The sequence below is a fragment of the Corythoichthys intestinalis genome, chromosome 7 (genome assembly GCF_030265065.1).
Source record: "Corythoichthys intestinalis isolate RoL2023-P3 chromosome 7, ASM3026506v1, whole genome shotgun sequence".
Lineage (NCBI taxonomy): Eukaryota > Metazoa > Chordata > Actinopteri > Syngnathiformes > Syngnathidae > Corythoichthys > Corythoichthys intestinalis.
The window spans coordinates 12,872,174-12,886,109 of record NC_080401.1 but is presented as its reverse complement, the minus strand read 5'-3'; the positions used below and the strand labels follow the sequence as shown (position 1 = coordinate 12,886,109).

General features: G+C 39.1%; 1 protein-coding gene across 12 annotated transcripts in view; it reads left to right on the top strand.

The window, feature by feature from the left end:
* lrrc7 (leucine rich repeat containing 7) overlaps positions 1 to 13,936 on the top strand; it is a 215,818-nt gene that overhangs the window by 56,587 nt on the left and 145,295 nt on the right. For 4 of the 12 annotated variants that reach the window (XM_057841523.1, XM_057841520.1, XM_057841528.1 and 1 more), the window contains exon 1: positions 3,745 to 4,652. The exons of 2 other annotated variants lie outside the window; for them this stretch is intronic. In XM_057841523.1, coding sequence (XP_057697506.1) covers positions 4,628 to 4,652 — 25 coding nt within the window. In that variant the 5' untranslated portion in view covers positions 3,745 to 4,627. Of the gene's footprint in view, positions 1 to 3,743; positions 4,653 to 13,936 lie in introns of those variants that run through there. 6 more of the 12 variants (XM_057841529.1, XM_057841531.1, XM_057841530.1 and 3 more) reach the window with 3 other exon arrangements.

Genomic DNA, 13,936 nt, shown 5'->3' with positions numbered 1-13,936 from the left:
CCTATAAGTGCACAGACAAAAAACACATGCAATAGGCTACTGCATTACACATGCTGTTACAAGGCATACACGAGAAACTGATTTTCAATCAAAACTGTGTTTTATTTTCAATGATTTGCAAAAACAACAGTTAGCAAAAACACCAGTTATGCGACCTTCCATCTCCGGTTTTTTATTTTCCCTCATCTCAAATGCAAAACATAAATTTTAACTACTTAAGAACATAGGATGTACATTAAAAAGGAAGGAAATGTAAACATTTACTTATATTTTTTGTTAAATAATAAAGATACAAGTACCATACATTAACAAAACAGGTACAAATTTACGTTATGCACAGTGAAATGGAATATATTTTGAAGATAATGCAAATATTAACTTTTTTTTTTTTTTATTACAAAGAAATGCATAAGTAGTCCACCATAAATGAACAAAAATAAATCCAAACTGCACATTGACATGGAAGGTGTTCTAAACCTCCCAATCAAAGCAAATAAAATAAAATAAAATAAGCCTCTTTAACTCGTTCCTTTCCCTGATTGCCCTTTTTTATCCTATTAATTCAACAAGATTGTTCTTTTGTGGTTTTTTTGCTGTTCCAGAAAGCATTTGCATTTGATTAAATCAGAGCTAACTATCCATGCTGATCACATGTCAGTCTGTCAGCCAATTGAACGGACAACTGAGTCCAGGGTGGTTTGCTGCATGCATAGGCACACCAACTCGACTTGTCGTTGAGTCGTCAGACTCAGACAAACTGCTGCAGCTTGGTGAGCGCCATAGAATAAATAATTCATATCGGTGGAAACGGATTATGCTACACAGGCACCAAAGACTTCACCATCCGTTGACTAGACTGCTCCTACAGACATTGCACCATGCCTTCCCGTAGGAGGCCGGGCCAGGCAGAGTGTCGTGAACTTTCACTGCTATAAATGGAAACACACGCTGCGTTCAAATGCTGGATTTAGGTGGAAAAGGACGAAAGTTTATTATATTAAATAGCACCATGCATGCACTTTGAAACATTGTGAAAAAAATGAATGGGAAAAAATTTGCGTAATATCATCTTGAAATATTTACGTAAAATGAGTGGTAAGTGCCAGGTTTTTTGCTTTTAACCAAGAATTTATACTGTTTTACGCTGATATCTATAGAAATTCTGGGATTTACGCACTATTTTACAAGAACTTTCAATTTAAAAAGCTCTTTTTTTTTTAATGACGGCCCCCACATTGGATTACACAATAGCGTAACTTTATATTGAAATATTTAAAAATGTAAGATGAAAATAAAAGATAACTGCCCGTTTTTTTGCTTTTAACCAAACATCTAGACTGTTTTATGTTCAAATCTATAGAAATTCTGGGATGTACGCATTTATTTACAAGAATTTTCAACTTAAAAAGCTCTTGTTTTGTGATGGCCACCATGTTGTATCCATACACAGTAGCGTAACTTTTCATTCAGATGATCAGGTAATTTTCAGCCAATTGCCCGTTTTTTGGTAAAAAAACATAAGTAATCTAAACATGTCTGCATCCATACAAAAAAAAAAAAAAAATCGCATTTTACTTGTTTTATTTTATGTAACATTTCAATTTAAAAACGACGGGGGCTAAAAAGCCTGCAATACGTGCTGAGGCAATAGTAACATCGGAATTAAACCTAAATAATTTTTTGTGTATAGAAAAATGCAAATTTTGCTTTTGTTGAGTAAAACTAAGATCATTCTTCCTGCTTTCCTCAAGTATTAAGTTTAAGAGTGAATTATTAGCTGTTAAAAACTTGCACAAAAGAACAGAAGAAAAACTGCAGAAAAAAACCTAAGTCGCAATTTCAGGCAAAAACTTATATGATATGTTAAATATTGCTATTGATCCTGAAAACATAGGTGATTATCTCTGCATTTGGGGATTTTTGTGCACCTAACGTAAAATTTGAGAATTCTATATCCATTTAAAATTTTGTTATATATAAAAAAATAACTAATTGGGATTTTATCAGGGAACGACTTTGAATTTTTTGATGTCGCTTCTCATGGAGACTCATATATGCCTAAGGGAGGTTCCTGTTTTCCTGTTTAAGTCGCTAGCAGCTTTGGTTTTGAAAATGTTTGAATTTAAAATTTTTGAAAATACGCCCCCTTAGGATCAGCCTCGAGCCCCGTGTCCTGTCAACTGATAGTGAAGTCGACGCAGGCAATTTATTATGCTTGCTGTCAACATTGGTGGATATAAATCTGATGTTGGTAGATTGTTTTCTTTTTGGAGATGAGATGTGTGTGTGGCAGTCTGGCAGTTTTTTTTTTTTTTTTTTGTAACATGGGGTTTTGACAGTTGCTATCATATTGTCGGGATCAAAGCACCGTTCTGCCCCGTTCCGGCCCCGAATCTTTTACCATTCCGGTGAACTTTCACCCCTGGTTATGACCTAGAGACCTCCAAGTGGACAGACCATCACGGAAACCCAGCCCTCAAAGGAACCTTTTATTTTTTTCCCCCCTTCAAAGTGTCTCTTCTTCTTCTCTAAAGAGCACAGCCCTGATGTGCCGTGTGAGTTGGTGGGAAATGTACGGTGTCAAGTAATTGAATGACTTATTGGAGAGGAATTCCTCATAATTTCGAACCATGATTTAGCTGTTTTCCGTCCCATTTTGTTAAGATAGACTATCAATAGTGCATGTGCTGTGTTCCTGTTCTTTGACAGGGGGTGGGATTTGTCAGCAACAAGTACTGTTTTAAATTTACTGGTCGCCCTTGATGAAAAATTTACTCCTACTGTGTCAAATTTTATGAGCAAAATGTGATAAATTAGTCAGCTGGCAGAAAGCGGGCACTACTCCCAAGCAACTTTCTGACTTTCACTGTTGGACCACAGTTACCTTGTGGTTCACTAAAAAAACTAAATTAAGTGCCTACAGATGTGAATGTCAGTCTCTGTAGTTGTTCGTGCCCTGCGATTGAGTGGTGGCTGTTCCATGTAATACCATACAGTTTATCACAAAAGTGAGTACACACCTCGCATTTCTGCAGATATTTAAGTATATCTTTTCATGGGAAAACACTGACAAAACGACACTTTGACACAATGAAAAGTAGTCTGTGTGCAGCTTATATAATAAAATTCATTTTTCCATTTTTCCCTCAAAATAACTCAAAATATAGCCATTAATATATAAACCCCTGGCGACAAAAATGAGTACACCCCATAGAAACTACATACATACGTAAATGTCTAAATTGAGTACTGCTTGTAATTTTCCCTTTAGCCCGCCCGTCTCATCAGACCATAGGACATGGTTCCAGTAATCCATGTGCTTTGTTGACATGTCATCAGCAAACAACCTGTGGTGAGAGCCATGCACACCAATTTGATGTAGAGTGCGGCGTATGGTCTGAGCACTAACAGGCTGACCCCCCCCCCCCCCCCCCCCACCTCTTCAATCTCTGCAGCAATGCGGACAGCACTCCTGTAACAAGTCACATGACATTTTGGAGGGAAAATGACAAGCAGTACTCAATTTGGACATATAGGGATGTAGTTTCTAAGGGGTGTACTCACTTTTGTTGCCAGAGGTTTGGATATTAATGGCTATATTTTGAGTTATTTTTAGGGGAAAATAAATTAATTCCATTATATAAGCAGCACACAGACTACTTTTCATTGTGTCAAAGTGTCATTTTGTCAGTATTGTCCCATGAAAAGATATACTTAAATATCTGCAGAAATGTGAGAGGTGTACTCACTTTTGTGATTCACTGTAGCTAGGGAAGATTTAAAAGTCAACTGGTACAGGCTCCAATGGGGATAAGCTTACTAGTATCCTGTGTAGTCTTGCAAATAGCCTGTGGTGTGTCGAAATCTCAATTTCTGTGTTGCCTCTTCAGCAGGGGCTAACTCATCATGTGACATAGTTTTGTAGTGCCTTTGCCAAATTAATTTTTCAGACAAGCTATTTTGTCACCATCAGAAAAGATTTCTACATTATGCGTGTGTGCGTTTTGGTAAAAGTGATCATAATGAAAGGAGATTAATTCATTTTTTTTCTGGCCCCCCACACTCCTCTGGTTTGCACACGCACACAAAGCTTGGCTGTGCACACTCACGCGCGAGCATACCTTCCACGTCCTCGTTCCATCTTCATCCATCTCCCCGCTCCCTCCCAACCTACCCTCCCTCCCTCTCTCGGAGATAGATGGGAGGAGACGCTCCTGCTGTATGCAGCGGTCTCACGAAGAAGGACATAGCTTTCCCCCGCGCAGCTTCCATGATCTATCTCCTCCTCTTTGGTGCATCTTGAATTGTCTTTCATGGACCCACAGCGGGCACCGTGCAACAATTTATCTCCATTTCATTTACTGACTGGAGGCATCTGACTGGTGACACCGGCTGGATTTAAACCACCTTGTGATGCTGGTGACGAGCCGGACCGATGAGCTCATCTCCGCTCTCCGGCTACGGGGGCGTTAAAGATGCGGCTGGTGGACTGGGTCAAGGTACCTGTCTTCGAGTCACCCCGGCTCGGTTCGTCTGACTGATCCAACGCTGCTTGTCTGCAGGGACAACTATTTTTTTTCCCTCCCTTTTTTCCTCCCTTTTTGGATCCAACACTTCAGTCTGAAGGATGGATAACTATTCTACTTTGCAACGTAAGGTGCCACATTTATTTTATACATGAGTCAATGATACATTGTGGTGGATGACATAGTATTTTATATAGATATATAGCATAATATATTTTTAGCATATGTCGGACATGGTGCATAGGGCACAAGAATTATGGTTAACTTCCATTAATTGGTGCATCATATTTTATGTGTGAAGAGACGACCATTGTACCAATAACATTATATATTATATATCGAGCATCCATCCTGGGCATTTGTAATGCATGCACATGCATGTCAAATGTATTCTCATGGTCATTCATTTAATATGGCTTTGCAACAGGCTGCGGAATTAATTGGCATTGTGCAGATAAACAGTGTACAGAGAATGTCTGTTTATATGATCTCTTAAACTCAAATTCATATGCCCTTCAGAAAATCCAAAGAAACAAGCATGACTGCAGGATGAGTGTGTATGTGTGTGTTTGGCGTTAGTGAGGGGGTGTGATGCAGTGTAATTTAATCGAGTCTGGAACATGTAACCAAATAAAGTTCCAAACGCAATTCTTTCATGTGCGTACACCTGTTAAGTGGTAAATCTGACCCGCAGAGGCTTTATAGTTCATTAGCTCATATAACTATAGCTGTCTCTTTCACTTGTTATGGAACCTAACTGCCACTCAGCATAATAGTTTATTGCACTTGTTCAAGTTGAAAGCATCCCGCTTTCGTCTGGATAATGCTTTGTCTCCATTGGTGTTGCAGTTTATAGTCTGCTAACATACGCTTCTGTTGGATCAGCCGGAATGCAGTACGTCTCTCTGATTTGCAGGCCATTAAAAGAATATGCACAAAAGGCTCCTTCTAATCAAAGGGAATATTTAATTACCATCTTCATTGCAATACATTTCAATAGCCCTTTGTCTGCACCGGCTCATACTGTAGATGGAGTCTATTAATATATATTTCTCGCCGGGCCTTGTACTTGCTTCTAACATCCTCATTTTGCAGCATTTGAGAACTGCCCATTATTCTATTTTGGGAATGGCTTATTTATGTGGTCTTCTGTATCAACTATTTATCCATTTTTCCCCTCACAGAGCCAAAAATTGTCAGTTTTGTTTGCTTGTCAAATTATTCTTCACAGTCATTATATTCGTTATAAATAAAAAAAAAATACCTTGCAGCATTTTTGACATTGAACACTCAATTTTGGACTCCCATGAGTGATCACCAGCCTACCCTATTTGTCATCTATTTTGGAGGCCGACGTGCTTCATCTTATCTTTGGGCATTTGTTTAATAATGAAGTGTTCTGCTTTCATGTCTCGTTGCATAGTCAGTGCTTCGTCCTTGGTTGGTCCCTTGAAATTAGTCTTGCTGTCATTACAGCAATGAAATTGAGGTGCTTTGAGCTTTAGGCTGACTTAATCATACTAACATGCTTCCAGTGCTTTTGCTAAAATGATAATTGACTCACTGGAAATCTATATAAATCTTTTTTGTAAATACACTGCTGAGTTTTGACGGCATTCCATTTTCTATATTTGTTTCACCAAGCATGCCTCTCTGTCAGTCTAATTTAACCAAGTTTGTCACGAGAATCTGTTGAATGCATGTTCAACGTCAATAGATGCTCATTCAATAGATGCTCCTTTAAGAAAAAAAAATGCATGTGGCTTACAAACAATACTGAATCAGGATCTCTGCTGCTCCTTTTACAAGATAGCACGGTGACTGCTGCTGCCGGTTGCCTAGTGACTGCATCCGTGAAACCGGCTCCCATCGTCATGGTGATGGGCCAACGGAGGAAGGCGTCCCAGAGAATGAAGGAGGACACAAATATCAGTGCATCTGGTGTACAGTGATGCTGGATTGTGATGTTATGAAGGATGATGATGATGATGGTGAGGGGGTAGCTTGTGATGGTGTTGGTGAAGGGGTGGGTTAGTGGTGCTAAAGAAGCTTATAAAATGAACTGTACTTACTGGAATCATAATTACATGTAAGAGTGATTGCAAAAGCCATACATCATGGAAGATTGGTAGTTATTCTGGAGGAGGTGCGAAGAGGCTACGACAGTCATTTTTGGTACAGTACACGCTGTCCTGGAGGCACACAGACTGCGTAAAACTGTTCGTGACTGGTCTGTTGTCGACGGCAGCTGCAATTACCCTGTTTAAGATACCATAATATCAAGCTGCTACTTTTTTCCCTTCATTTCAGTCCAGTGCTGCTTATTTGTTGGCTTATTTGGGTAGATATGTAACACTTTGTTGTACAGCGGCGTCATAAGACTGTCATAAGACCGTCATAAGTATGACATGACATGACACTGTCATGGGCATTATTGAATGCTTATGACAGATGTTACTAATTGTCATCCGGCAAATTTTGTTCCTAACTTTATTTATGTCCACCTCGGATATTTTACATCCATACAAAATCTGTTGTTGGCATTTATTAATGCTCGTGACAGCGTCATGTCATAATTATGGCGGCCTTGATGGTGCTGTCAAATTAAGTGTTACCGGTTAATGTATTTTGGTGGAGAACAGTCCGGTGTGGCTTATCTATGAACAAATGCCATTTTCGTGTCAAATTTGGTGGGTGGCGGTTTATAGTCAGGTGCGCCTTAAAGTCAGAAAATTACGGTACCTCAGCATACAAATTTAATTTATTCCAAGACCTGGTTTGTAGTCGAAATGGCCGTATGTCAAGCAGGATTTTCCTATAAGAATCAATATAATTGATTAATTCAAAATGTCCAATATTCATTTACATGCAATATTCCATGTGCAATACTTACATGCCTTCACTGTCAGACTGTTGCTACTTCACTTCGATTATTTGCACTGCCTGAACATAGGACTATCTCATACACACTTTCCATTTATATTTATTTAGATTTTATACTTGCAAGTCACTTTTGAGATTTTAACTTATCCTGAACTGTAAACGGAGATGCTTCACAATTTCATTGTACAAATGTATAATGACAATAAAGGGCTATTCTATTCTATTCTATTCCATTGTTCCACAGCCTAAAAACCTACGCTAAATCTTTAATAAATACTGCAGGTACAATTACTAATAGGTATTACACATAGCAAAACAAATGAAATCAGAACAATAATAATAATAATTATGAATGGAAATTAAATAAAGCATTGTCACCTTAACTTATAGAGACGGGCAAACGAAGGTCGGAGGAGGCTGGCTGCATGTGGATACGGTGAGCCGTGTTCTGTCTAATTTAACAAATGCATTAAATAAGACTTAAACAAATAAAGTGTTAAATAAATAAAATAAATAAAAATAAATGTTTTTATTGTCATCTTAATTTACTGGCGGAGATGGGTTGTACGAGACAGTGTGTGTGTAGGTAGGGGTGGGGGGGTGACGGTGAGCCGCGTTGTCTAGCCAGTCCAATCACACTCACACCATGCTCATATTTTTCTATCATATCCTTCTTAATTTCAGTGGTAAGCATAACCTTTCTCCGTTTTTGCACTAACCTTTTTGTGACCCATGTTGATTTCTCTCACAAGAAAATCCGCCATGAGTCTGTTGTACGAGAAAATAATGAAATTGCGACACTGTCATAAATCATCATATTTCGAGCGTGTCGTCATATGTCGAGACAAATGACGAATCAAATTTTATGTCGGATCTTGAAAGGATCATATGTCGAGGTACCACTGTTTTTGTCTCGAAACACTAGGTTTTTTTTTTTCGCCAACAAATTATATAATATTTATATACATCTATTGTGACAGATTTAAGGGTAGCTAAAATACAAGCTTTCCCTGAATTGGCAAGAAGTCAAGCACTGTCCCTGTTGTTAACAAGTGACTTTTCTAAGCAAAAGGACAGCAGAAGGGTCACATCTGAGCCCTGTTTGCTGCTAGTTAGGTCATAAAAATGTTTTTGAATCTGATTGCAGTGCATATGTTCAAATGCCATGACTAGTGGTGACCTATGAAATAATGAAACAACCTGGCAGGAATCTAGCAAGGTGTTTCACACGCATCAGCAGGCTCAGGACGCATTAGTGCAAGTTGGTGATTTTGTGTGTCTTTCACACGGCTGTTATCCAGTGTCAAACACACACACGAAAACCACAGCATGGGAACACCTTTTCATATGCCACCACAGTATTTGCAATGGCAAAATCCAGCATGATCTATTCAGGCTTTTATACTAAAGTGTCTTCACTGCCCAATGAAAAACATTACGTCCAAATTTGGTGTTTTTAAAAAAAAAAATATTTATAACATGTCAAACAATTTAAATGTTGTCTTTTGGCTGGATTAAAAAAGCATGGAATTTTGAAATGGATCGAAATGTATTATACGAAACAGTGAATTGTTTCTTTTAGAATCCAAACTAAAACTCCCCAACATCACCCAACTAGTTTTACAGGAGCTATTTAGTTTATTATCACTCATTATTATCTTATTATCACTGAAATTTTCAACGTGACCTTTGGTGTTGCCAGAGTGAAAATAGTAATATCATGTCTGTACTAACCAGAGATGGGTAGAATAGCCAAAAAAATTGACTCAAGAGTAGCGTTACTTCAAATAATATTACTTAAGTAAAAGTAAAACTAGTCATCCAAAAAATATACTCAAGAACTAGTAAAAAAGTAGAAAAAGTAAGAGTAAAAGAATACTCAAGTAATGAGTAACACTTGAGTAATTGCTTACAATGTTTGATTTTTAAAAACTTTTTAAAACAAAAATTTTTTTCCACAAGTTATCTATATAAACTGTTGTTATTATACCGTACTGTAACCTATTACATAACCACAATAAGCCAAAGAAATACAAAAAAATAAAATAAAATAATTGAATTCCGGCGTGAGAAAATCATCTACAGAAATGAAGCATCATTCGTCCAAAGAGCATGAGTGCACTCTAGTGGAGAAAACATATTTCCCATAATCAAATTAAAAGGATCATATCCATGGTCAATCGGTGCCACATAAAAAATGGAAGAGATCTTAAAATCCGCGCTTTTGAGTCATGTGACAGCAGTAGGCTGTGTCAAATGCTTAATTTTTTACGCTGTAAATAGCTACGTGATTGAAAAGGGTGGCAGATCATAGAACAACAAGCTTGAGTCTAATTGGTATAATGGAGTCATGTGATTATTGTTGAGACGTCTCATGGGTGAAACTGGTAGAGCTACTGTTGGCATCTCTGTCAAAAAAAGTCAAATGTAATATGTAGAATAAAGAGGAAAAGTTTAACAATGAGTTTAGCCCAGTAAGAGTCGCGTTTCGTCTTCACAAATCAACTCAAGTAAAATGAAAAATTATTACTTAGTAAAACTACTCTTAGAAGTAAAATATTCTCAAAAAGTTACTCAAGTAAATGTAATGGAGTAAGTGTAACGCATTGTACCCACCTCGGGTAATAATACACATTTCAGCTGCCATTATGGTTATCACAATTCCTTTGCATTTTGAATACCTCAGCTAGTAGTGACACGTGCACACTGAACCAAGCTTGATTCAGTTATTCCAAGCTCTGTTGTGCAATATGTGACCGTATCCCAAGAGATGGGTGGTATCTGCATCCTATAGTGGTTGCTCCACGTGTTGCCGTGGGCAACCCAAGCTGCACTCTAATGGGACAAAGACCACAGCAGCCTCTGGTCTGAGCTCTCTGTGAACATCATAGTGTTTTCATGTGAGTGCTTCAGCAAGTCTTTACAAACCACCCATCCATTCTTGATTCCCTAATTTAAATCTTTTGAATTTATCAATGAACAGTGTTTTGAATTACACTCTGTCTCTCTCTCTGTCTCTCTCTCTCTTTAAAAGTATGAATATTTCCAAATGACTACACACTTAACTCTTTTATATTAACACTAAGGAAGGAAAGATGAGTGGGAAGTGAAAAATAGAAGTTGAACATGCAAAACATCTGCTTGGTCTCTTGTTCTTTCCGTTTCAGACAGAGGTGATCGCTCTAAGGGACTAAACACATGGGAGCCGATGAGCGATGGCGAAATATCCCCCCCACCAAAAAAAACAGCGTCAAGCAACAGCGACACGTACCGCCCTCTGCATGTGTGTCATCACTCGTCTCTGATTGGCTATGAATTTGGAGTGCATCTAAAAATTTGCGGTCTTTTTTGAGGGCCAACAACTTTCTTATACTACTGCTTTTTTTATTTATGTCCCGGAAATCATGCCGACAGGTATCATAAAGTATGTGCTGGTCGCACACTGCTAAAATGATACACTCCTCCATGTTGACAAAGTGTGGCGTGTGGATGTCAATTTTCGGATTTGCCAGTGTTCTCGCAGGTGATTTGATGATCAATGAATTATTTCCTGTTTTCCTATATCGCATCGCTGGTCCACGTGTGCACGCGTAATTTCACGAGCGTGAAATTTCACGTGCATGGACGTCATGTGTCTTGCTTCGCCGCAAGAGGGTTGGCGACGTTGCCTCCCGTGTGTCTTGCCCCCAAAGGCTGATATATGCTTCTGCTTTGCGGTGACGGCGGACTTATGCGTTGACTCAGACACGATTTACGATCCTACGCCATGGCGTGACGTGCGCCTCCAAAAAGTCCTGACAACGAGTCACATCAACGCGTCGTGACGTGAACGTCAAAGGTCTGTGATTCGTCTGCTCAGAATTTTTTTTTTTCGGTTCAGCGCAACAACACCACCATTTTCAAACATTTGCAAGCATTTTCTGTATCACCTACACTTTAACATTTGTATTAACAACATTTGCTGTTCAATATTGATTAGCTGCAGGTAGAAATACTCTCATTCCATATCTGTTGCCATTGCTGTCCATAACTAAAGGAAAAGTAAAGGAATTTGACAAGAGTCCCCCAAAACCATAAAAAGACAAACCCACACCCCTCTAGTGGCTTGGCGGTAAATTACAGCGCAGAACTTCGAATGCTCAATGATGCCGTAGGGTCTACACCTTGCTCCGCAGTCAATGGAACGCAAAAGCATAAATCAGGCCTAAGACGGCAAGTAAGCTCAGCCTCCCCTAAAATATCAGAAAATAAGTGATCAAATTGTTGTGTGTTCATGTCATTGACTACATATGCAATACAATGTTCCCAACTTTTATTGAGAATCAGCTTCTTATCACTGGTTACGGCACGGCTTGCTTTACATTTATGTGCGCAGCTTCACAGTGCTTTAAACAGTGTGTCATGCCTCAAGTTGGATTCTGTCAAGTTTATGCCCTAGTGTGTATTGACTTTTTGATTGCACATTGAGTTCACCTGTTGTGCCTGTTCCTTGTTTCGACCAATCCGATGCCTCTTGTGTCACCCATTTGTGCCTCATTGTTTCGTTACCCGATGTCTGTATTTAACATCCCCATGTCCTCTCAGTTCTTGTTTCGTCATTCTCGTCATGTGTTGCGTCCTTGCCCTGAGTGTTCCTGTAGCCCCAATTTGATTTTCAATCCTCATCCTTTGTTTCTCCTCCTCTTGAGGTTTGTTTGCACTTTGCTTTTAGTCACCATAATTGAAACATTTTAGAGTTGATCACCACCCTGCCTTGCCTCCATGTGTTTGCCCTGCATTTGGGTCCACTCCCTCGTCCTTGCCTATGATCCTTGACACACTGTGGATGCTGAACATCTGAAAAGTTGAGAGTCCGTTGTTCCACTGCAGCGAAACGAGATTAGTCATTGGATAAATGCTGGGCTTGTCACGCCCATCAGGCACCCAGCTTCTCTGGGGTCTATGGAGCAGTGGCCGTTGCTCGGCTGCCCCAGTTGCTCAGCTTCTGCCTATGATGATTGGATGATCTGTCTGAGGCTGAATTTGATTGACAGCAAAATGAGTGAATCAGCGATCTTGTGGTGTAAACATCTGCGGGAACTTTTTTCAGTTTTCATTCCATTGTTCTGAGTTCAACCAGAGACTTTCCTAATCATCCTAGCAACACTTTCTTTGTTAAAAACAAAACATTATTGCTACGACAAGGTCACAGATCATTTTCATGAAAAGGAACGGAGGGTAGAATTTATATATAAAATACACAGGTAGACCGAAATCGAGCTTCCCCTCCTTGGAACAGCATCCGTCACTGGTTTCAGCTTATCTGTCATTGACTATTACAAAGGAAGAGAGCGATGAGATATGATAAATGTGATATTTCATGTAACAGTGTACACTTGTTTTGAGCCTAAAGCCTCTTGAGACACTGTATGTACGATAATTGTCAGAGGCCAAGTCAACATGATTTCTTATGCTGCACAAAATATTGTCCATTTTTTATTGGCTTACTGTACATGCTGCATACAAGGTTTAGCCATAATGCCAACAAATTTTATTGGATGCATTGTATTGATAGCACAAGTCCTCATTAGGGTCACAGAGGAGCTGGAGTGTGTACTTGGCAAGGGCGTAGGTTTGCATAGGGATGGTAGGGACATAACACCACCAACTTTTATGGATGCTCAAATTGTCCCCACCAACTTTTAAGCAACTTTATTTGCATTATATAATGAGTTCAGTTATATAGGTAATTTACATTGTCTTCCCATAAATTGTAAGGATAGAATTTACCCTACATTTTGTTCGGATTTAAATTGACCCCTTTTCACTTGCTGAATGTGCTGGTCCATTTTTTCCCCCCTTCAAACGCACGTTTGATTGGCTGATGACTAGAACCCCCCACCTTCACACAATCCCGACAGAAGTACATGTCGACATGCCGCCTCCTCCACCCCCTTTGAAGAGGAGGGATACTACAAGTTTTTTTTTTTTTTTTCCGGCTAGCAGCAGCCTCTTTCAGTAATGTAAAAAGATGTCAATGTTGTGGAGGTGGGGAACACACCACAAATTTGCAACAGAAAGTCCGACCTGCATCAGAATTAGCATAACATTAAACTGTGTGAACTTGCTAACCTGTAAAACTCGAGTAGAAAGCTGCTTAGAGATGTATCTTCCTGTACTTTTTCTACTGTTAGCGTTAATCCAACTGTGCATTTTGTGCATTTATTCCTTAATCAAAATGTATGTATTTTCTATCTCTTATCAATAAAAAAACAATTTTTATTTGCAGCCGATGCGTATCTTTTACCCCCGCCCCAGAAAAACAAAAACACAACCACTGTAAATTTCCTTAATAGACCCTACTCACCAACGTCACAGAATGACGTGTCGCTGTATCCGGCCGCCATATTGTCCGTCTCTGTTTAGCCCTATTCTCAATTGTTTCAATTAGCATACCAACTCTCTCGATAACAGGGGGGTGTTCTAAAAACTAGCTAGTAGGAACATAGCACAAATGAATGGCACCACTTCGGAACCATTTTGCTGTA